Source organism: Notolepis coatsorum (genome assembly GCF_963971535.1).
Source record: "Notolepis coatsorum genome assembly, chromosome: 3".
Taxonomy (NCBI): domain Eukaryota; kingdom Metazoa; phylum Chordata; class Actinopteri; order Aulopiformes; family Paralepididae; genus Notolepis; species Notolepis coatsorum.
The window spans coordinates 67,259,454-67,282,720 of record NC_140167.1 but is presented as its reverse complement, the minus strand read 5'-3'; the positions used below and the strand labels follow the sequence as shown (position 1 = coordinate 67,282,720).

At 44.8% G+C, this 23,267-nt stretch overlaps 1 protein-coding gene across 1 annotated transcript in view; it reads left to right on the top strand.

Annotated features, from left to right (window-relative positions):
- LOC311225386 (leukocyte elastase inhibitor-like) overlaps positions 1–22,624 on the top strand; it is a 39,391-nt gene extending 16,767 nt beyond the window's left edge. The window contains exons 3-7 of the mRNA XM_084310648.1: positions 14,050–14,187; positions 16,394–16,511; positions 17,831–17,973; positions 18,879–19,040; positions 22,140–22,624. Of these exons, the coding sequence (XP_084166774.1) occupies positions 14,050–14,187; positions 16,394–16,511; positions 17,831–17,973; positions 18,879–19,040; positions 22,140–22,547 (969 nt within the window). The 3' untranslated portion in view covers positions 22,548–22,624. The remainder of the gene's footprint in view (positions 1–14,049; positions 14,188–16,393; positions 16,512–17,830; positions 17,974–18,878; positions 19,041–22,139) is intronic.
- Positions 22,625–23,267: the final 643 nt, after the last annotated feature.

The following is a 23,267-nucleotide window of genomic DNA, read 5'->3' as shown; positions in this document are numbered from 1 at the left end:
GCTGCCCGTTGGCTGCGATAGTGAAGGAGACATTCTCGCCCTTTATCGTCTTTAAATCTCTTCTTATTGTCCGAATCGTCATTTCGTTCTTGCTCCCCCGCAGTCCCAGTTGAGTCGCAGCGGAGGCGAGCAGAAGGGTCTTCTCTGACCCGTCATCAAGGACGGCGTAAGTGTCCATGACTTTATCCTGGTAGCTCAATGTCACACGGACTACCTTTAAGAGCACTTGAGCTCCGTTGCTGCTGGCGGGGTCAATGTACATGACACTTGCCTTGGTGCCGCTCCGTGGTGCAGGTATAGGCCGTCTTCCGTTACTATCGTGTAGTATATCTAGATGGGCTCCATCGCACCGGCTGCACCTTTTCTTTAGGCGGCATTCGGCTGCCATGTGGGGCCGCGCACATCGATAACAGCGCCGGTTGGACTTTATCCATTGGCTCACTTCTTCTGCATTCATCTTTGTGAATGAGTCACATTGTGACAGCCAGTGTTCTTTCTCACAGTAGGGACACGCTATCTTCCACTTCTCCTTTCTCGAGGGGGTGCTGTGACTCTTACTGCTCGGTACTGACTCTGATTGGTGCATGACAGTCACCGATCTTCTTCCATCACTTATTCTCCTGGGTCCCTCTCTGGAGCTTGGTGTGCTCCGCCCGAAGGTGTCCAGTCGTAAGCTGCTGACCTCTCTCGCCAAGAAGTCGGCCAGATCAAGGAGGGATAGGCTCGGGGCCGTTGGGATCTCGGTAGTCCCTCTGCCGCCGAAAGCGCTCCTGTCTTGCGGGTGGCAGCTTCTCCAAAATCCTCTCAACGTTAGAGTTGGCGTACAGCTCATGCCTGCCCTTCTCCCGTTGAGCTCCCAGCATCCCCACCAGGGACTGCACTTTGATTGACAGGTCGTCTAGTGAGCGATTGTCTGTGGCTGGGGGTAGGCGGTCAATATGCCTTATCTCCTGGATTACGTAATCCCATATACGTCCATATCTTTGATCCAGCGCTGCAAGGGCCGCTGTGTATGGGGTCGAGGAGGTAGCATAGGCTAGCGCTATATTGTGCGCTCGCGGTACTTTCAGGTGCTTCAATAATATTGCATACTTGTGGCGTTCATCAGCGACATCCACCATCATTGTCTCTAAGCACATCCGGAGCTCCGTGTACTGTGCTCGACTCTCATAGGCGAAGTCTGGGAATGACGGCGTGGCGTTGTATGACGCTGTGGATGGCTGATACACCGGCGAGCGTTGGGGGAGAGACCTCCTGGGCGAGTCCCCTCTTGCGCCTCGCTGTGGGCTGGTACTGGCAGGGTACCATAGCCCGCTGGTCCAGGTACTGTTCCTCGAGGCTGGTCGTGCGTCGTGCTCACCCGTAAATAGAGTCGGGGGTCTGTAGCGCAGGGGTATAACTACAGGCGCAGGGGTATAGCCTGGACTGTATGGGACCTCCTGGTCCGGTGGAGTACTGTGCTGTCGTCGGGCTTGGTTCTCCTCTTCTCCCTCTTCTTCTTCTATCAAATCTTCCAGATCTTGTAATCGTTTATTTAGCTTCTCCGCAGTGTAGGCCACTCCTTCCTTGTAGCTGGGTCTCGCTTGGACCGGTATGGGAAGGGGGTCTGCGGGGGGTCTAGACTCGGTCTGTTGGTCAAGTTCAGGGTCGCTTGCTCGTTGCGGTGACGCTGCTCTTGACTGCTGTCTCGACGAGTTCCTTGAGCCCCTGGCGGAGGGAGAGGGAGTTGTCCTTTTGATCAGCTGCTCTATTAGTTGCGCTTGTAGTCTGTCGCGCTCTGCGTCTCTTTGGGCACCGGCAGCGGCGCGCTGGGCGTCGGCCCGGTCTCTTGCCATATTCTCTTCCATCTGGAAGCGTCTCATCTCCAGACTTGTGCGCTGTTCTTCGCTCCGTTGCTGTGCTTGGAGGTGTTCGCGCTCGCTGGTCGCCTGGGCTTGGAGACGTTCACGCTCGCTAAGCGTCTGTGCTTGGAGCCGATCGCGTTCGGTAGAGGCTGTCAGGCTGACGAGGAACGCCTGTTGTAGTATCCTCTCCGCTTCGCTGGGGGAAGGCGGTAGTGGAGGTGAGCCGCTCCTGCGTGAACCGCTCCTGGGGGTACTCGTTGGGGAGTCCTGGAGCTCTAGTTCCTCGGCGCTCTCCTCTTCTTCTTCCGTGCAGAGTTCTCTCTCTGTAGGGTTGTCTTCCTCCCGGGGCGTGTCGGGGACTACTTCTTTAGTAGTGGCGGGGGGTAAAGGCATGTCAATTCCCTCCTGGTCTCCACCGTGGGCTTGGTCAGTTACATTAGGACCTACTAGGGCCTCTGTGGTCGGGGAAACCTGGTCGTTAAGGTCAGACATAATTTTACTTTCTACTTTTACCACGTTTACCGTTTGTCGAAGGCTAGGTAGTTGACTGACAGTGTAAGCCTCTAAGTACTGAGGTGTCTGTCGTCTGCGCCGCGGGCGTTCTAGGTTAGGAGGATCGTTTCGTGGAGTGTTCATCATAGGCCATTTCGATATTAATAACACTATATTAATATTACACTAGTTACCATCCGGCTCGAAGGACCAATTGTAGCTGAGGGGTACAATTCCCTGACTGTATTGTTAGATATGATATTTAATACCACTACCTCATGTACTTTAACTTCTGGCCACCCAGTACAAGATATAAATATGATGAACACTTTCCCACCTGATGAAACGAACCAACACAAATGGACCAAATCGAATATTTAATACAGCAAAGGGTGTATACAACATTCACTTAATTACATTTATGATTTGAAATGTTGAGTATGCACTTTTATGGCAAATGAGTATTCGTAGGTAAATCAACATTGAATGTCCAATCTCTGGTTGCGCAGGGAGTAAGTATACAACCTGGAATATTTAGGAAACGATAGCGATGGTACTTAAATGATTATAGCTGGATACACTAAGGGGGGGGGGGGTCCCGCTGGTTGTAAGACAGTAGGAGGGGGGGGGGGTTAGAGAAGCCGCTGGCGGTATCCCATCTGGCCGACGGTGTCTTGGGAGAATCCAAAGTCTTAGACACAGTGCCCACAGAACCTCGGGCCGCAGACGAATACAGCTGGACCCTCTGTGGAACGGTATCTGCCGGTCCACAACGGAGAGACGTGGTGCGACCTCACGTGTTGAGCGCCGCCTCACCTGTAGTCCTCTCCGGGGGGTAATTCCAACACTCGACAGTGTTGGCCTTTATCCATGGAATAACCAAAGCACACAAAGCATAATCCAAGAGCCGTGGAAGGCTCGCCGTCGTCGGGTAGAGTAATCCAATATACAGGTCCAGTCGCTCTTGACCCGGAGCTCCTCGGATGCAATCACCACTAGGGGTCTGACCAGCCTGGATAAGCGTCCAGATAACGTCAGGAACGATGGGGGTACTGATAACTGTAGAACTCGAACCGAACGATGCACCATACATAAATAGACTATTATTAGCTTAATAGAATACGTCCAACTCGACGGTATGGTGCCAAACTATGACCATTCAACTATTAATCTACACGATATCTCAATGCCTATTCTGGGCCAAGTAGGCCCTACTACACCGCACGTGCTTCGTGGGGAGGCTTTTGCGTCTGTCACTCTGTTGGAGGGTAAAGAACTGGACTAAAAGAAAGTTCTACTTTACGAGCGCCATATATATATGCGCTATGAACAAATAGTACCACACGTATTTCGCCCGGCATATTACTGCGCGGAACCGGGGGTTGCCTCGACATGTTAGGCGGCACGATTGAACTTGGACCTAGGGGTATGGCAACCTGGCGCCAGGTTCTCGTCCAATGGTAGAATGAAACTATTATGGGCTGTTTAGTAGAAACGGGGATATTCAATGCATATTGTACAAGGAATATACAGGGGATATCAAACGATATACAAATATAATTAAATATATATATATAAATAAATATACATATTCGGTTTAATCTGATCCTTCACAACAGTGCATGTATTATTAAAATAACCATAGCTTGCTCAATTTTCAACCGATTTTCAAACGGTTTGGTTTGTTATAAACATCAGATGTAGTTATCATACTGCATACTTATAATGGACTTTCATATGAAAATGATTTCAACATGTCCAAGTATCCTGAATCATAACCACATTAATAACGTTTGTAATAAACCAAACCGTTTGTAAATCGGTTGAAAATTTTGCAAGCTATGGTTATTTCAATAGTACATGAATGAATGAATTAATGAATGAATTAATGAATGAATGAAAACTTTATTTAACATATTGCAGAATGGGTACAATACAGTACGGCTCAATACACACAATTGTTAAGGGGATGCAGACCAGAGAAAGACGTTTGTCTTGTTTACATCAGGGTCCCCCATTTTCAATTCATATTGACATAGGGACATACAGGTACCATACATGCACCATAGCCATTCATGTTATGTGTGGGCGGGCTGCCTGTGACAAGATGGCCGGCGGTGAACTACGCTGGTGACTCCGCCTTGCACCATCTAGTTATATTTATCTATGACTGTGAGTCTCTAATGTCCAGTAATAATTCTACAGTAATAATGTATGCCCTCTGCTGTGCTAAACTGTAATTACATGTGTCACAGGAACCTCTTGTCATTGGTGGATCCCTGTTAACCCCAAGGCTAATATGTTGGAGGCTAAGTCACCCAATGGGAGATGAGGGTAGTAGGGCACATGCTCAAAGATACAATATCATTTACATTTACATTTAATTTATTTAACCTTTTGCAGGCAGGTCAATTAAGAACAAACAACAACTCTGGCAGCTAAGGGTGAGTGGTATTGTTCGTTAAACAGTGTCGAACTGTGACAGCAGTGACATCTCTTCCATTTAGCCTCCATGATGGCCTCTTTTGAGGAAAAAGTGGAGAACATCCGCAGCTCCTTCTCCCAACCCCCACCCATTCCAAATGCTGAATCGAGAACCTCATCCTTCACTCTGTCATCTTTCTCTCCCATTACAGAAGCCGAGACCCTGACACTGGTAACGTCGAACCGTCCGACTACATGCCAGCTGGACCGGCTACCCTCCCCACTCCTCCAGACCATAGCACCAGACATCCTCCCATTCCTAACTGCAACCATCAACTCCTCACTCAACTCGGGGGTGGTCCCCACCTCCCTAAAACAAGCCAGAGTCACGCCGCTCATAAAAAAAACCTGTTTTGAAAACAGCCGAAACCCGTCCAATCTTTCGCCGTCGAAAACAGCCGAAACCCGTCCAATCTTTCGCCGTCGACTAAAGACGCACTTCTTCAACCATTATCTGAAATAAAAAGATATCTAACCCTAACTAACCTTACTGTCATGCACTTGTCCTAATAAACTAACCTACACTGTAGTGGCTATTTGTCAACAACAACTAATAAAAACTAAAAAGCCACTGAAGCACCAGGGCAGCGAATCTCACGCAGATCAGGAAGTCCATTGTCCAGACAGCATTTGACAGTTTTGTGGCATTTATTGTCTGTTAATCAAAGAATACAGAAAAATTATGTTTGATTCTATATGATCTCCTGACGCTGCATGAGATTCGCTGCCCTGGTGCTTCAGTGGCTTTTTAGTTTTTATTAGTTGTTGTTGACAAATAGCCACTACATAAAGTAAAAACCAGCGTTTTGGAGAGACCTGTAACAAAGATCTGCCTGCTGGTGGAGGCCACAGAATAATAATAATACCTGTTCTATCTATTCTCTCTTTCTATCCTGTCTTCTTACCATCTGTTTTCTTTCAGTGGCAGCAGAGAAGGAGACACAGAAGATGCTTGAATAGAAAGAATAGCTCCCTTACATGTTATATATATATATAAGGGTAATTGTGACTCACAATTAGGGGCCGACTTGTGGGAGCTATTAACTATTTTTACATTTATTTAATATATTTATTTGTTATGTGTTTTTGTAGTATTAATTTGTTTACGGCCATATTATTTAAGTTATTATGAGTCGCAGCTAAATGCTTTTACTTTGAAGGGGTTCTGGGCAATTGGGAAGCACAGCTGGGTGTATTTAGGTAATTAGAGTTGATAGCACAGTGGGCATCAGGGAAGGTACATGGTTTTTACCAGCGTCAGGAGATCATATAGTTTTCAAACATAATTTTTCTGTATTCTTTGATTAACAGACAATAAATGCCACAAAACTGTCAAATGCTGTCTGGACAATGGACTTCCTGATCTGCGTGAGATTCGCTGCCCTGGTGCTTCAGTGGCTTTTTAGTTTTTATTAGTTGTTGTTGACAAATAGCCACTACATAAAGTAAAAACCGTTCCTTATTGAAGCGGACACTTTTTATTGTTGTTTTGGATTTTTGCCGTTGGACGTTTTGGACATGGAAACACCACGCTCAAACGGAGGATCATTCAGATCAGAGGACATGGATGCTGGCGCTCCAGCGTTTGGTCTGGAGATCGAAGACGATGATCAGTGACTTTTGTGAAGCTTGAATTGCCTTGGATCAACCTGTTAAAGACACGATCGGAGAACGGAGGACCACACGGTCTAATGGACGTCGCACTCAAACAAAACAACATCATTGGTATGTGAAGAATAATCCGTCAGCTTTATTGGAAAAAGGCAAACTTATTGGAGTGACTGAATTATTGTCTCGCGACGCTAAATGATGCTGATGAATATTGGGAGTTGTTGAACTTCATTGTAAAGACATTCATTCATAAATCTCTGACGTGAAGTTGGCTGTGTGAACCAATCAGACAATATGGAGCAGCTGCTTGGGACATATGAGACAACGCCTGTGGTTGGTTCAAACGTTGCAAGTGGGGAGAATGTTGCTCCGCCCAAGCCCTCTGTAAAACGGGGCATCAAGTTTACCGCAAAAGGGTTGGCATTTTACATGCAATCATGTCAAGAAAAGAGGTCTGCAAAAATCAAACAGGCCAAGAAATACATTGAACCAATACGTACCTTGCTGAAATCTACTGACAATGTGAACTATGTGCAAGCTCATTTGAGTAATTTCATCAATTGTTACGAGGACGCTAAGGACATGCATGAGTCTTTCATAAATATGGATTTGCCTGAGGAAGAGGTTAAAAGGCAAAATACATGTTTCAATGCAACAATAATGAAATTTTGTAATTTCACCGAGGATGTAAGGGTTTGGTTGTCTGCTGCTGGGCACCCTCATGTGGAATCAAAATGCAAATATTGACAATGAAACTAATGATGTTGTTGAAACAAATGAAGATGATGATGAGGCTCAATCTAAAGAAAGTGTTGTTATTGATGATATCAATCCTGAGGACAGTGCCTCTAACATTTCATGTACAAATGAAAAGCAACAAAAACCACACTCAAGTGTATCAAAGACATCATCCACCGCGTCTACCAGGCTAAAGGCGGAGGCTGACAAAGCATCACTACTGGAGCGGATGAAAGCTTTAAAAAGGAAACATGAGTTGGAAACAAAGCAGGAGGAACTAAGGGCAAAGCAGGAGGAACTAAGGGCAAAGCAGGAGGAACTAAGGAAGGAAAAGGAACAGTTTGCTCTGGAAACTGACCTAGCTGCAGCCAATGCAAAAATCAATGTGCTGGAAACCAATTCAAAATGTAACTCTAAAAGGTCGGAAGGAATGAACTCGTATCTGGACAGGAATATAGCTCAAAGAAGGACAAGCCAACTCAATCCTCAAGCTGGTCAATTTGTCCCGCAGGGAAATAACATGCAAAATGAATTTCATCCTGAGGCCCAGGCTGTCACTGTAAGGCCCAAAGGACCATCACAGACCATCGGGTTTAAAGACGCATCACAGACCATGGGGTTTAAAGATGCATCACAGACTGTCAGGCCTAAACAAATGGCAGTATTACAGACGGACCTCAGACCACTATACACTCAAGCACCAACACAAGTGGTCCATGATGCTCAACAGACAGGACGAGCATCCTCCCTGAATATGGCATGCAATAATGACACCCAAAATGACATTGTGAATATCATGCAACGCCAAACTGACATCACTACAATGTTGGTACAGCAAAATTTGGCATCTTCTCTACCGGTGAGAAATATAGCCATATTTGATGGTGATCCTCTTCAGTATCATTCCTTCATCAGATCCTTTGAAAATTGTGTTGAGGTTAAAACCGACAATGCAAGTGATTGTTTACACTTTTTAGAGCAGTACACCAGGGGACAACCAAGAGACCTGGTGAAAAGCTGTCAGCACCTACCCTCTGTTCAGGGATATCAAAGCGCTAAATCCCTGCTTGCTGAACATTTTGGAAATTAATACAAAATTGCTTCTGCTTATATGGACAAAATTGATAGCTGGCCTCTGGTTAAAGATGAAGATGTAAAATCACTACAATAATTTTCTCTGTTCTTGCGAGAATGCTCTAATTTAACACAGAGAATCATGCAAATTAATGAGTTGGACATGCCATCAAACCTCAGGAACATTGTGATGAAGCTTCCTTATAAGCTGAGGGAGAAATGGAGGAACGTCGCATGTGATTTGCAGGAGCAACGTGGTTGCAGAGCACTATTTATTGACCTTGTGAACTTTGTTGAAAAACAAGTTAGAATTGCCTCTGATCCACTGTTTGGAAATATTCAGGATTCAAAATGTACCAGCTGCAACAAACCCCCCATTGACAGTCAACCAAGGCAAAGGAAACAGGGCACCTTTGCCACCAGTGTCACTGCAATGAAAGAAGGAAACAACAAAAGGTACATGGATAATAAGATCAAGTCCTTCTCTGCCCAAAGTCACATCAAATGCTGTTTATTCTGCCAACGAACAAGCCACTCACTTTTTTTAAATTTTTTTATCTTTCTTCCCCTCCTTTTTCCCGATTTTCTCTCCCCATCCCACCCTTCCTGGTTGTTGCGTACTTTCCCCTACTGTTGGTCCGGGAGACCGGAGACTGTCACATGCTTTCCTCCGACGCATGTGCAGCCTGGGGCAGGCCAACCTGGCCGCGCAGGCTCTCACCGGGGAGAGTGTAGCGTGTGGGAGGCCACACTATCTCCTCAGTTCCAGCCCTCACTGAGCAGGCGCCCCGACCGAACTGTAGGGGTCGCTGTCCACAACGCCCAGGACCCACCCTTCAGCTTTCCCACCCTCTGATACGGCCAATTGTATCAGTGTGAGGGGCCAGCCAAGCTGATAGCAACGCCGGGAGCTGGATTCGAACAGGCGAATCCTAGTGTCTCCCGGTGTTGGTGACGGACGTAATCTCTGTGCGCCACCTGCCCCCCCCCAAGCCACTCACTTGAAAAATGCTCACAGTTTAAGTTAAAGATACAAAAGGACAAAATACATTTCATAAAGGAGCATGGAATTTGTTTTGGTTGCTTGAAAGTGGGACACATAAGCAAAGACTGCAGGAGTTGATTGGATTGCAGTGTGTGTCAGCAAAAGCATCCATCAGTCCTACACATTGAGCAGAAGGGTATAAGTACACCTTTTAATAAGGCAGAAGAGCCTGTGAGCCATCTGAGTGTAACATCTGTTCAGTCTCAAACATGTGGCCATATAGGGGCCGGAGATGAGGACAATGCTGTGTTTTCAATTGTTGCAGTTCAAGTGAAAAGCCAAGTGACTGACAGAGTTGTGCAGACATATGCATTTTTGGATCCCGGAAGTTCCAGTACTTTTTGCACTCATAACCTGGCAAAGAGACTGGGGCTAAGTGGCAAGCCAGCCAATATTCTATTACGAACAATGGGGCAAGAGAAAATTGTGAGCACCAATGTATTGTCTCACTTGGAAGTGTCTGGCATAGATAAGGAGGATTTTATTGAATTGCCCAATGTCTTAACCCAAAGAGCTATGCCAGTGTCACGTGTGAACATTCCACGACAGGATGATGTGGAAAAATGGCCTTACTTGAGTAACATAAAGCTGCACGACTTGAATGCAGATGTGGATTTGCTCATCGGAACTGATGCAGCAAAAGTAATGGAACCATGGGAGCTGATCAACAGCCAAGGTGAAGGACCATATGCAGTCAGAACAAGAGTCGGCTGGGTCATAAATGGACCACTTAGGAGTGGAAGTAACAGCAGAGTTAAGACTGGCTGCTCTGTTGCCACAACAAATCGAATATGTGTGGAACATCTGGAAGAAATGCTCATGAAGCAATACAACCATGATTTTAATGAAAAAACATCAGAGGGGTCATTGGAAATGTCAAGGGAGGACATTAAATTCATGAAGATAATGAGAAGAACAACAGAGTTGAAAGATGAACATTATTACATTGACTTACCTTTCAGAGAAGAGGAACCGGTCTTGCCAAATAATCGCTGTGTTGCAGAGCAGCGACTTCAAGGCCTGAAGAGGAAATTTGAAAAGAACATCAAGTTTAAAGAGGAGTACACCTCATTCATCAATGCAACTCACTTCCCTCCTGAAGTGATCAAAACGGTCAATCACAACTTTTATGTAGACGACTGCCTGAAGTCTACATCCTCGGAGGGAGATGCAATTAAGCTTGTAAAGGATTTGACTCTGCTCTGTAGTCAGGGAGGATTCAGCCTTCAAAAGTGGGTGACAACCAGCCGTTATGTTTTGACATCAATCCCAGGTGACATCAGAGCAGCAGAGATGAAAGAGCTGGATTTGGACAAAGATCACCTGCCTATGGAAAGAGCACTTGGACTGCAATGGTGCGTTGAGTCCGACCAGTTCAGCTTTAGGACTTCATTACAACCACGCCCACAAACCAGGAGAGGTATCTTATCGGTGGTCAGCTCTCTGTATGACCCTATAGGATTTTTGGCTCCTTTTACAATGCCAGCCAAGTTACTGTTGCAGGAGCTTTGCCGGCAAAACCTGAAGTGGGATGAACACATTTCCCCCTCCTTCTCCAAACAGTGGTCTGATTGGCTGAGCGACCTCCAAAGGATGAGTGTATTCAAGGTGGAACGCTGTATCAAAACCCTGAACTTTGAAACATCTGTAACAGCACAAATTCATAATTTTGCTGATGCCAGTGAAGCTGGTTATGGTACAGTATCGTACCTGAGACTGAAGGATAAAGATAGAGACGATAAGGTGCATGTTTCATTTCTTGCTGGACAGGCCAGAGTTGCACCTCTGAAGCACATCACCATTCCTCGTTTGGAACTCACAGCAGCAGTCCTTGCTGTCCGAATGGATGGCATGCTTCAAAGGGAACTACAGTGGCAACTGGAGAAGTCAGTGTTTTGGACCGATAGCACGACTGTCATCAAATACATCTCCAATGAAACCAGACGTTTTCATACGTTTGTTGCCAACAGAGTCACTGTAATCAGATCACTGCTACAGATGTTGACCAGTGGAAGTATGTGGGCTCCAAGGTCAATCCTGCTGATGAAGCATCACGTGGATTGAGAGCTGAAGAATTTCTCACACATGGAAAATGGATTAAAGGCCCAGATTTCCTGTATTTGCCTGAAAATGAGTGGCCTACACTGGAAATGGATTCAGTGATTCCCATTGATGACCCGGAGGTCAAAAGAGAAGCGGCAGTGAATGCCATTGTTAAGGATTCAGAAAATCCAACAGACTATCTCATCAGCTACTTCTCATCTTGGAAGAAGCTTAAAACGTCTGTTGCCTGGTTCCTTGAACTTAAAAGACTTCTGTTGCTTCTGAGTAAAAAAAGAAAGGAACTTAAAGCTACCGAAGATGACAAAGATGCTGGAGTGAAAAGTACAGTTGAACAGAAACTCAAGAGCTTCAAAGCCACACTCTGTGGAAAACATTTGACTCCAGACGATTGTGATGAAGCAGAAAAGGCAATAATTTGTTTTGTTCAGAAACACAGGTTCAAGAGTGAAATTGCCTCCCTCAAACATGGCTTAAATATCGTCTCCAAGGACAGCCCACTGTACAAACTAGACCCCATACTGGAGGACAACATCCTCAGAGTTGGTGGTCGTTTGAACAGGTCTGCATTACCATCAGAAACCAAGCACCCTGTCATTCTTTCAAAAGACCTGCATGTCTCCCAGCTCATTTTACGCCATATCCATCAACAACTAGGACACGCTGGGAGGAACCACATGTTGTACAGACTTCGACAGAGGTATTGGATAATCAATGCCAATTCAGCTGCAAGGAAGACTATTACAGAGTGCATGGTGTGTAGACGGCACAGAGGAAAACTTGGGGAACAGAAGATGGCAGACCTGCCTGAAGAGCGAGTTGTGCCAGACAAGGCTCCTTTTACTAAAGTGGGAGTTGATTATTTTGGGCCCATAGAAGTGAAAAGAGGAAGAAGCCTTCTAAAAAGGTATGGAGTGATTTTCACTTGTCTGACCAGCCGTGCAATACACCTGGAGGTGGCACATTCACTTGACACAGACTCTTGCATTAACGCCTTGCAGAGATTCATATGCAGAAGAGGCCCTGTGTCAAATTTAAGATCTGATAACGGCACAAATTTTGTTGGAGCAAACAAAGAATTGAAGCAAAGTCTTGCTGCTTTGAATAATGCAAGGATCCAGGATGCCTTAATTCAGGATGGAATTAAGTGGAGCTTTAATACGCCAACAGCCTCACACCAAGGTGGCGTTTGGGAGCGTCTCATTCAATCAGTAAGGAGTATACTGACCTCTGTTCTTGGACAGCAGGTTTTGGATGATGAAGGCCTGCAGACACTGTTTTGTGAAGTAGAGGCGATACTAAACGATAGACCCCTCACAAAAGTGTCTGATGACCCTAATGACCTTGAGGCCCTCACCCCAAACCATATTCTCCTGCTGAAAGGAAAACCCATCTTTCCCCCAGGACTCTTTGAAAAGAGTGACCTGTACATCAGAAGAAAATGGAAGCAAGTACAGTATATCGCAGAGCTGTTTTGGAAGAGATGGACATCTGAATACTTACTTGTGATGCAGGAAAGACAGAGATGGGCAGCTCCAAAAAGAAACTTCTCCCCAGGAGATATTGTCATTATTGCCGATGCTACAGCTCCAAGAGGATCCTGGAAGATGGGTCGAGTTTTGAGTACCAAGTCTGACTACAAAGGATTGGTCCGCTCTGTGTGCATCCAAACTAAAACCAGCGTTTTGGAGAGACCTGTAACAAAGATCTGCCTGCTGGTGGAGGCCACAGAATAATAATAATACCTGTTCTATCTATTCTCTCTTTCTATCCTGTCTTCTTACCATCTGTTTTCTTTCAGTGGCAGCAGAGAAGGAGTCACAGAAGACGCTTGAATAGAAAGAATAGCTCCCTTACATGTTATATATATATATAAGGGTAATTGTGACTCACAATTAGGGGCCGACTTGTGGGAGCTATTAACTATTTTTACATTTATTTAATATATTTATTTGTTATGTGTTTTTGTAGTATTAATTTGTTTACGGCCATATTATTTAAGTTACTATGAGTCGCAGCTAAATGCTTTTACTTTGAAGGGGTTCTGGGCAATTGGGAAGCACAGCTGGGTGTATTTAGGTAATTAGAGTTGATAGCACAGTGGGCATCAGGGAAGGTACATGGTTTTTACCAGCGTCAGGAGATCATATAGTTTTCAAACATAATTTTTCTGTATTCTTTGATTAACAGACAATAAATGCCACAAAACTGTCAAATGCTGTCTGGACAATGGACTTCCTGATCTGCGTGAGATTCGCTGCCCTGGTGCTTCAGTGGCTTTTTAGTTTTTATTAGTTGTTGTTGACAAATAGCCACTACATACACTGTAGCACTCAACACTTTGATGAACATTGTTACTCAGCTGATAGAGTTGTGCCCTTCCTGATGACTTGTCGTACAGAACTTGTAAGTCGCTTTGGATAAAAGCATCAGCTAAATGACTAAATGTAAATGTAAAATGTAAATGATTAACCCCAGGGACTAACCCCAGGGACTAACCCAACTACATGACTACTTAAAGTTCAACAGGTGGGTTTCCTAATTGTAAACACGCTGTGGTCAGGCCAAACCGCAACACCTGTAAAAACATGTGACCCAGCAAACATTGCCGATGGTCTATGAGCCATATCGGCCGGTACACCACTGGTACTGTTTCCATGACACTATGATAACTCTTTATTTGCTCTGAATCCTCTGCAGGCCCTTTCCTTCGCCTCAGCCGCAGATGTCCACGCAGACTTTCAGACGCTCAACGCCGACATCAACTCGCCGTGTGCCTCGTACATATTGAAACTCGCCAACCGTCTGTATGGAGAAAAGACGTCCACCTTCCTCCCGGTTAGTCTCCGTTAACCTACAGCCGGACTTTGCTCACATCAACGGTTTGTGATGATATTAGATAAGCCATCCTACAGTAGGTAGCAGTGATATGTGGATAACAGGGGACTCATGACAAACCTAGACCTCTCATGGTACAGTATTTCCAGCTGATCTCATCGCTACAATTTCTCCTGCAGCTATAGGACAATTAATAGATCGCTCCTCGCTTCGTCTGTGGTTCATGCAGGCTGTGGTCCTGTGAACAAAGCATTCTAATATACATTTTCCTCTCTGTTAAGGCAGGGGATTTAGTAAGGGGGGGGGGGGCGGTCTATGTAATGTAATGTAATGTAATGTAATGGCACTTGCATAACAAGATGGCATCTATGGTGAATATGTTGCTCATTCCAGACAGCTCATGTGAAGCATTGGAATCAGCAGATACACAAATTATGTTCATGACATTGACTTAGCATTGACCTAGCATTGACCTAGCATTGACCCAGGGTACAGATGGAAATGGTTTTCTCACATTTGAATCTGCTCAAAGGGAAATTAAGTTGAGCATGAGTCTAACAGGTTTAACGTCTTTGCTCATCATTAGACGAGATCTGGTTCAAAGTTTGATTAATTTAAACGTATTGGTCATACACTGTGCTGCGTATTGGTCCCCCCCTAGAGTCTGGCAGTTGGGGAGACCAACTCCATTGAACCAATTGCAAAATCGTTCTTGTACTTTGAAATGTGAACGTTGATTAATGCACGTGATTATGAAACCAAATGAACTGAACTGCAGGTACTGTAGCTCCCTGCCACATGCGCCCATTTATTCCTATACCTTTTCCGCTTTGATGGTCTTATCTCGATGTATGCGATAAGTCATATGTTCACTATGATGTCTGATGCTATGAAGCTTTTCCTCAGGTATGGGATAAAGGCAATACTTGTGTACTAAAGCCATTTTCTTAAAGGTCCTGTGTCTTATAAATGGCCTTTTCCAGTGTTTAGCATTGTTTCCTAGCAATGGGGGATTATATCAATGTGGTCTGTGTCTCTAATTATCATATTGACTCATCAGTCTAGTCTCGAGTTCATGAGATCTTCCCTCACTCAACTAAGCCATTCTGATTTGACTGTTTTGCTGACGTGAATAAGGCACTGGTTGTAGTCACCGCCCACAATTTTCTCAACAACAGAGCAGTGGAATTACTTCCTCAAACAGAGGGTGCCGACAGACAGCAGAGAACGAGCTAGCGAGATAGAGAGGGAGAGAGAGAGATAGAGAGAGAGAGGGAGAGAGAGAGAGAGGGGCCACGGCGCAGGAGTGTGTGTAAATGTGTGTGCGCCGCGGGGATCGGTCTTCTCCCCGCAGTCGGGAGCACTCCATATCACTGTCAAAATATCTTTGCGCACACTCCCACGCGCACACCCGTATTCCGATCCGTGCAATAATATTCACAGAGGTATATATTGTCATTTAAAACAAGTTACCAATGCATTGTCCCGTGGGATTATGCCCCCCGCGCCGAAATTAATTAGTTTCCCCCTCAATCTCTCTATCTCTCTCTCTGTCTGCCAGTCGCAGACTGTGTGGGTGACTGTCACTCAAAGCGCTTATGGGCGGAGCCCAGCACAAACAGCTTGAAATCTTGAGGTCGACATTTTTTGCTTTAGAGTACTTGATTAAAAATATAAAACAATGAATTTCTTTGAAAAAAACTTTACAGATGTGTTCCATAGACTCACAGGAATTGTGTGAAGTTGCCCAAATAGTGAAAGGAATAGCAATGCATGTCCCCTTTAATAAACTCAAAGGTATCTTTCCTGATAACGAAGCCTTGTACCCAAAGAGCACCTGATACTGAGCAGCACACCTACCTCGTATCTTTCATTATAAAAGCCAGGACTAGTTTAATTACTCTGTTATCTCATTCACTAGGAGTTGGGGACAGTGAGATAATGTGTATTGTGTGCTGTACAGTGATTCTGTTCTGGTTTCAACCACCCCACCCCCCACACACACGTACTGCTCAAGCATTATAGCACAGGCAGCTGTGCACCTCTGCACTATATCATATCCACCTAAACAAAACAAGGTTGCTCAGGAAAACCCCCATCAAATGGGGTCCATGGCCGAATGTGTGTCTCTACCTGTAATTTGGGATCCTTGATGTGAAAAAGGTTTGGGAACCTCTGTTCTAAAATACTTTCTTCTCTTGTTCAGGCATTCCTGGAGGCCACACAGAAGTTCTACGATGCAGACCTGAGAGAGGTGGACTTCATGGGAGCTCCAGAGGAGTGTAGAGTGGAGATCAACAGCTGGGTGGAGGAGCAGACAGAGAGTGTGTTCTGTTGCGTTCTGTTGTGTTCTGCTATGTTCTGTTCTCTTCTTCTCTGTTGTGATCTGTACTGTTGTGATCTGTTCTGTACTGTACTGTTCTGTTCTGTTCTGTTCTGTACCTTACTTACTGTACTGTACTGTTCTGTACTGTACTGTTCTGTACCTTACTTACTGTTCTGTACTGTACTGTTCTGTTCTGTACTGTTCAATGTACTGTTGTGTTGTGCTCTGTTCACTGTACTGTTGTGTTGTGATGTGTTCTGTTCCGTTCTGTTGTGTTCTGTACTGTTCTGTTCTGTACTGCTCTGTTGACTACTGTTGTGTTGTGTACTGTACTGTTGTGTTGTGTTCTGTACTGTTGCGTTGTGCACTGTACTGTTGTGTTCTGTACTGTTGTGTTGTGTACTGTACTGTTGTGTACTGTACTGTTGTGTTGTGTACTGTACTGTTGTGGTGTGTACTGTTGTGTTGTGTACTGTTGTGTACTGTACTGTTGTGGTGTGTACTGTTGTGGTGTGTACTGTTGTGTTGTGTACTGTTGTGTTGTGTACTGTACTGTTGTGTTGTGTACTGTTGTGTTGTGTACTGTACTGTTGTGGTGTGTACTGTTGTGTTGTGGTGTGTACTGTTGTGTTGTGGTGTGTACTGTTGTGTACTGTACTGTGTGTACTGTTGTGTTGTGTACTGTTGTGTACTGTACTGTTGTGTTGTGGTGTGTACTGTACTGTTGTGCTGTGTACTGTTGTGTTGTGTACTGTTGTGTTGTGGTGTGTACTGTACTGTTGTGTTGTGTACTGTTGTGTACTGTACTGTTGTGTTGTGGTGTGTACTGTTGTGTTGTGTACTGTACTGTTGTGGTGTGTACTGTTGTGTTGTGGTGTGTACTGTTGTGTTGTGTACTGTTGTGTTGTGTACTGTTGTGTTGTGTACTGTACTGTTGTGGTGTGTACTGTTGTGGTGTGTACTGTTGTGTTGTGGTGTGTACTGTTCTGTACTGTTGTTTTGTGTTGTGTTCCTTCCTGTCTTATGTTCTATTCTAATCCCAGTGGGATAAGAAATAAACGTCTTCTATGATGCATATAGCAATAGATTTAGAATAGATTGTTAATAGAATAATAGATGTTTCTCCTATTTGAAGGCTGATGACCACTCACCAGCCACTACAAGCTCCATCTGGCCGTGGCACTCGGAATCTTCGGCCACTTGCTATGTTGGCGATCGACTAATTGGAACTCACTCTGTTTGTTACACTTTTAGCTGCTATGGGATACGCAGAATATGCTAAATGGCTAAAGTGTAAGCTTGTCCTTTTCCTTTCAGATAAGATAAAAGATCTTCTGAAACCAGGGTCAGTGAGCGGAATGACGAGGCTGGCTCTGGTCAACGCCATCTATTTCAAAGGAAACTGGCTCCACCGCTTTGACGAGAAATACACCAAGGAGATGCCCTTTAAACTGAACAAGGTGAACATGTATTATGAACTACAACGCACGTCATATGCTGTGTAAAAAGCACAATGCCCACACATGCGTGCAAAAGGTAGGTGCGATTGAACAGACATGATCAAGTGTTTGCATGGGGAAGAAAACGCACAGTCCACGATACAACGTGCAAGACCAGACCTATAGAGATGGTCTCATTGGAATTGTGTTGCTAGGTAACAGCTTGGACCCATGTTTATTTCCCTTCAGTTATTGATATTGTATTAGCGAACACTGTGAAAGAAAGTAGCCTCGGGGCTCATTTTAGAATGTTATTGCTGTTCTATAAAGTAATTCATAACTGTACTTGTTCTAGAATGTACCTTAGAACGGGGGGGGGGAGGCAGAGTATGTGAGAAAGACCTATGGCTCTGACAACTAAACATCTAACTAAACTAAACATGTTCTTTACACGTCTAAAATACTGTGTTGATATGTCTATTCTTTGTATCTGCCAATTTCATGATTTTATGCGTCTATTTTATGTATTATCGGTGACAATCAAACCGTTGAGGTTTTGACCTATTAAGATGTTAGATCCTAATATGAAAAAATTATGTGATTTAATATTCTACAGTACACCTTATCTTGACTTTGTTTATTTAGCTGATATCTATTCTATGCTAATTGTAGCCTATGCTTCTTTCACAGTATGTCTGCACTTTATGCATTGCTCTTGATCTGCCAATTTTGTGCACATTTTATGTCTACTGTACGTCTTTCTTTCTGCTGTGAAGCACTTTGAGCTCCAATTCTTGTATAAAAGGTGCTATACAAATAAAAGTGTATTATTATTATTATTATTATTATTAAGTTGAAGCAGTCTATAGCATATTCTAACACGCTCCGGTCTCCTTGTTGTCTGTGTGCTTGCCTGTGTGTGTCAGAACGAGAGCAGGCCAGTTCAGATGATGTACCTGCGGAAGAAGTTTCCCTTCAATTACATCCCCGAGTACAGCCTGCAGATCGTGGAGCTGCCCTACGTGGGGGAGGAACTTAGCATGTTCATCCTGCTGCCTGAGGAGAAAAAGGAAAACCCACTGATCAAGGTATTGATTGATTGAAAACGTTATTAACAGATTGCAGGGGGCGGTCAGGTGGCATAGCGGAGATTGCGTCCGTCACCAACGCTGGAGACGCTGGGTTCGCCTGTTCGAATCCAGCTCCCGGCATTGTCACCAGCTTGGCTGGCCGTTCACACTAATACAATTGGCAGTATTAGAGGGTGGGAAAGCTGGCGGGTGGGTCCTGGGCGTTGTGGACAGCGACCCCTACAGTTCGGTTGGGGCGCCTGCTCAGCAAGGGTAGGATCTGGAGAGAGGTAGTGCGGCCTCCCACACGTTACACTCTCCCAGTGAGAATCTGCGCGGCCAGGCTGGCTGCCGGCAGGCTGCACATGCGTCGGAGGAAAGCATGTGACAGTCTCCGGCCTCTCGGACCAACAGTAGGGGAAAGTGCGCAACAACCAGGAAGGGGGTTGGGAATTGGCATAACGACTAACAGTGGGATGAGAGAAAAATCGGAAAATTAAAAGATTAAAAAAAATAAAAATAAAAAAACAGATTGCAGAATGGGCACAATACAGTACAGCTCAATACTAACAACTGCTAAGAGGATGAAGACCAGAAAAAGACTTTCGTCTTGTTTACATAAGGGTCCTCCATTTTCAATTCATCAAGACATTATGACATACAAGACATACAAATATACGTACACAACCCTAGTCTTGATAGCCTACCTACATTGTGTAAAGGTCATGGGTTCACAACCTATCCAGGTGGAGACGATGTTTGTCTGTCTGTAATGATACCTTTGTTTGGAGCAGTGGTGCTGTGTGCCCGGCTGCCTAAATATTAAAGGCAACCAACTTGTGTCTAACCACGCCCAACTTGCGTCTAGCCACGCCCCCGCGGCGACGCGGCAGCAGCGGAGCGGAGCGGCAGCATTATGTAGCAGTAATCCGCCCTTTTTCAATATCCAGAACTAGCTCAATTGGCAGCGCTGCATTGCTGTGGATCTTACGGCCCGTTGCTGGCAAGTTCGATTCCCTTCAATTTTTTATTTTTATTTTTTTTAACGTGCATTCGCATTCTTTCGCCGTTAAGTTTAGGCATAACTTTAAGCATTGTTTCGGAGTTGGTTAAGGTTAGGCATTGTTTCGGAGTTGCTTAAGGTTAGAAGGGTTAAGTTTAGGCGCTGTTAAGGAGCTGGGTCACATGGGCGTATTGGCCAATCAGAGAAACGCTAAACACAAGTTGGTTGCCTAAAATATTCACGCTGCCCGGCTTAGTTTTTGAGTTATTATAGGAAAACACTCTGCAAACTAGAGGTTATAGATTTTCAACGAGACAAAATGTAGCCAAACTTCTAAAGAAATAACTCATAGATTTATTGAAAACCAATGATTCAGCAGTCCGTGCTGCGTTCACCAGGGTTAAACTGCAGTAGGCAACTTTGGGGAAATTATAGTGAGTTTACCTGCATCACTTTTCAAGCGCAGACACACGCAACAAAGGTTTTCCACAGATTCCCAGAGGCACCAGCAGCTTAAAGAAATTATATTTCCAGCCTCTGATCGGCAGGTGGTTTTGCACATTGGGCCTCATTCACAAAGCGATATAAGAACAGATTTCCTCTTATTTTGTAAAAAAAATTAAAAAAAAAATCTTATTTTGTTCTTACCTGGGATTCAGCAATGTTTTCTTATTTTTGCTTTTCTCTTAGGCAAGACCACATTTTAACAGTGGTCGAGAGCACTCTTACCCAGATAAGAAAAAGAAAAAAAATCTGCTTCTGAAATGGATTAAATATAGCTGTTAGAACAGTTAGATGCTCTGGCCGCCCAGGCCGTATATAGAACGCATATTTAGAGATCGTCTAGATCTATTTGCAGAGCCAGATGAGTGGCTGCTTAGCTGTTTCAGATTGCCAAGAGCGGTCCTTTTAGATGCATGCAATACTCTGGAGCCTCAACTCAGACACAACACACGCCGGTCAAATCCTGTGCCTCCACACCTACAAGTTCTGAGCGCACTCTGGGTTTTAGCCACAGGGACCTTTCAGAGAGAGAGATAGGTGACGGGTCAGGTATTTCACAACCTACTTTAACCTACGCTTCCGAGAGTGCTGAAAGCTATTATAACACCCATACTACCACAGTACATATCGGTCCTTATGGACATACGTAAAAGTTACCAAGGAATTCCTTTGTAAATCGATTTACGTACTTATTCAGCATTCTTGTAAATTCGTTGTAGGATTTACAAACTCGAAAAGGCAGTCGTAAGTCGGACAGACCGCTGTGTTTTCAACAGCTTTCTCTGGGACAAGTCATTGGGGATTGCCGTTACTACAGACATTCGTGGAATTAAATAATTATAATGATAATAAATATCATCGGCTCAATACAAACAACTGCTACGAGGATGCGGACCAGAAAAAGACTTTCGTCTTGTTTACATCAGGGACCTCCATTTTCAATTCATCAGGACATTTATGACATACAAGACATGCAAATATACAGTACTGTGTAAGAAAAAAAATATCATAAGAAAAATATATACATCCGAAGGGGAAGAAACTGTACATTGGAGGGGGTTGGGGGGGTGGGGGTTTGGACATTTACCGGGGCCAGTTTCTAATTGCAGCCACCCGTAGGTGTGGTTTTGAAGGAGGGTAGTGTGTGTGTTTGTGCACTGCTTACAACTTGCTGATCAGAGGCCGGGAATTGTTTTTATTATCTTTTCAAGCTGCTGGTGTTTCTGGGGGTCTGGAAAACTGAAAAGTGATGCATGCCAATTTCAGTCATATGTTTACTATGTCTGATGCTATGAAGCTTTTTGACAAACGAATTCCTCGGGCATGGGATAATATTAGTCTTTATAACGGAAAAGAAATAAAGGCAACAATTGTACTAAAGCCTTTTTCTTAATAAACTCAAAGTTATCTTTCCTGATAACTAAGCCTTGTACCCAAAGAGCACCTTATACTGAGCAGCACACCTACCTCCTATCTTTCATTATAGATATCTTCTAAACATCATCTCATCTTATAACAGCCAGCTAACTAACTAATTAGCGACTAATTAGCGATTGTGTGTGTGTGTGTGTGTGTGTGTGTGTGTGTGTGTGTGCGTGCGTGCGACCCAGCTGGAGAAACATCTAACACAGGAGAAGCTAGATGAATGGACCAACAGCGACAACATGGACACCAGCACAGATATCATAGTTCAGCTGCCCAAATTCAAGTTGGAGGAAGACTACGAGCTGAACGAGCCCCTGGCCAAGCTGGGCATGGCGGATGTGTTCTGCGGGGCCAAGGCCGACCTGTCCGGGATGAACGGTCAGGGGGGACTCTTCCTGTCTACGGTGGCCCACAAGGCCTTTGTGGAGGTGAACGAGGAGGGGACGGAGGCGACTGCAGCCACGGCTGGCTTTGCGTTCCACTGCATGAGGGGAGAGGAGCACTTCACTGCAGACCACCCCTTCCTCTTCTTCATCAGGCACAACAAGACCAAGACCATCCTTTTCCTCGGCAGATTCTCCTCCCCTCAGTGACGTGAGAGAGGGGTGCGTTCAGATGACGGAAAGGTTTCTGTTCAATATGCTGTAAGCAGGCTTTTGCTAATAAAGAAGTAACACACCTTCATCTCCCTTATCATTGCAATTCTGAATCAAGGTAATCAGTGATGATTAACCCTTTCTCCACCACAACCACACTAGAGGGGTAACCCTTTCTCCACTACACTACAGAGGGTTAACACGTTCACTACATCACCACAGAGGGGTAACCCTTTCTCCAGCACACTACAGAGGGTTAACACGTTCACTACATCACCACAGAGGGGTAACCCTTTCTCCAGCACACTACAGAGGGTTAACACGTTCACTACATCACCACAGAGGGGTAACCCTTTCTCCAGCACACTACAGAGGGTTAACACGTTCACTACATCACCACAGAGGGGTAACCCTTTCTCCAGCACTCTACAGAGGGTTAACACTTTCACTACAGAGGGTTAACACTTTCACAGCATCACTACAGAGGGTTAACACTTTCACTACATCACTAAAGAGGGTTAACCCTTTCACTTCCGCACTAGAGGGTTAGCCCTTTCACTACCTGCCGCCGGGGGTTAACCCTTTCACCACCACACACAAACCAATGACTGACAACTCAGCATTGAGAGTGAGGGTTGTGTGAACGGACCAAGAAAACGGTGTGGATTGGGGGAGTCCAGCTATACTAGGGAACCTAATCTTGTTACTTTACTGTGT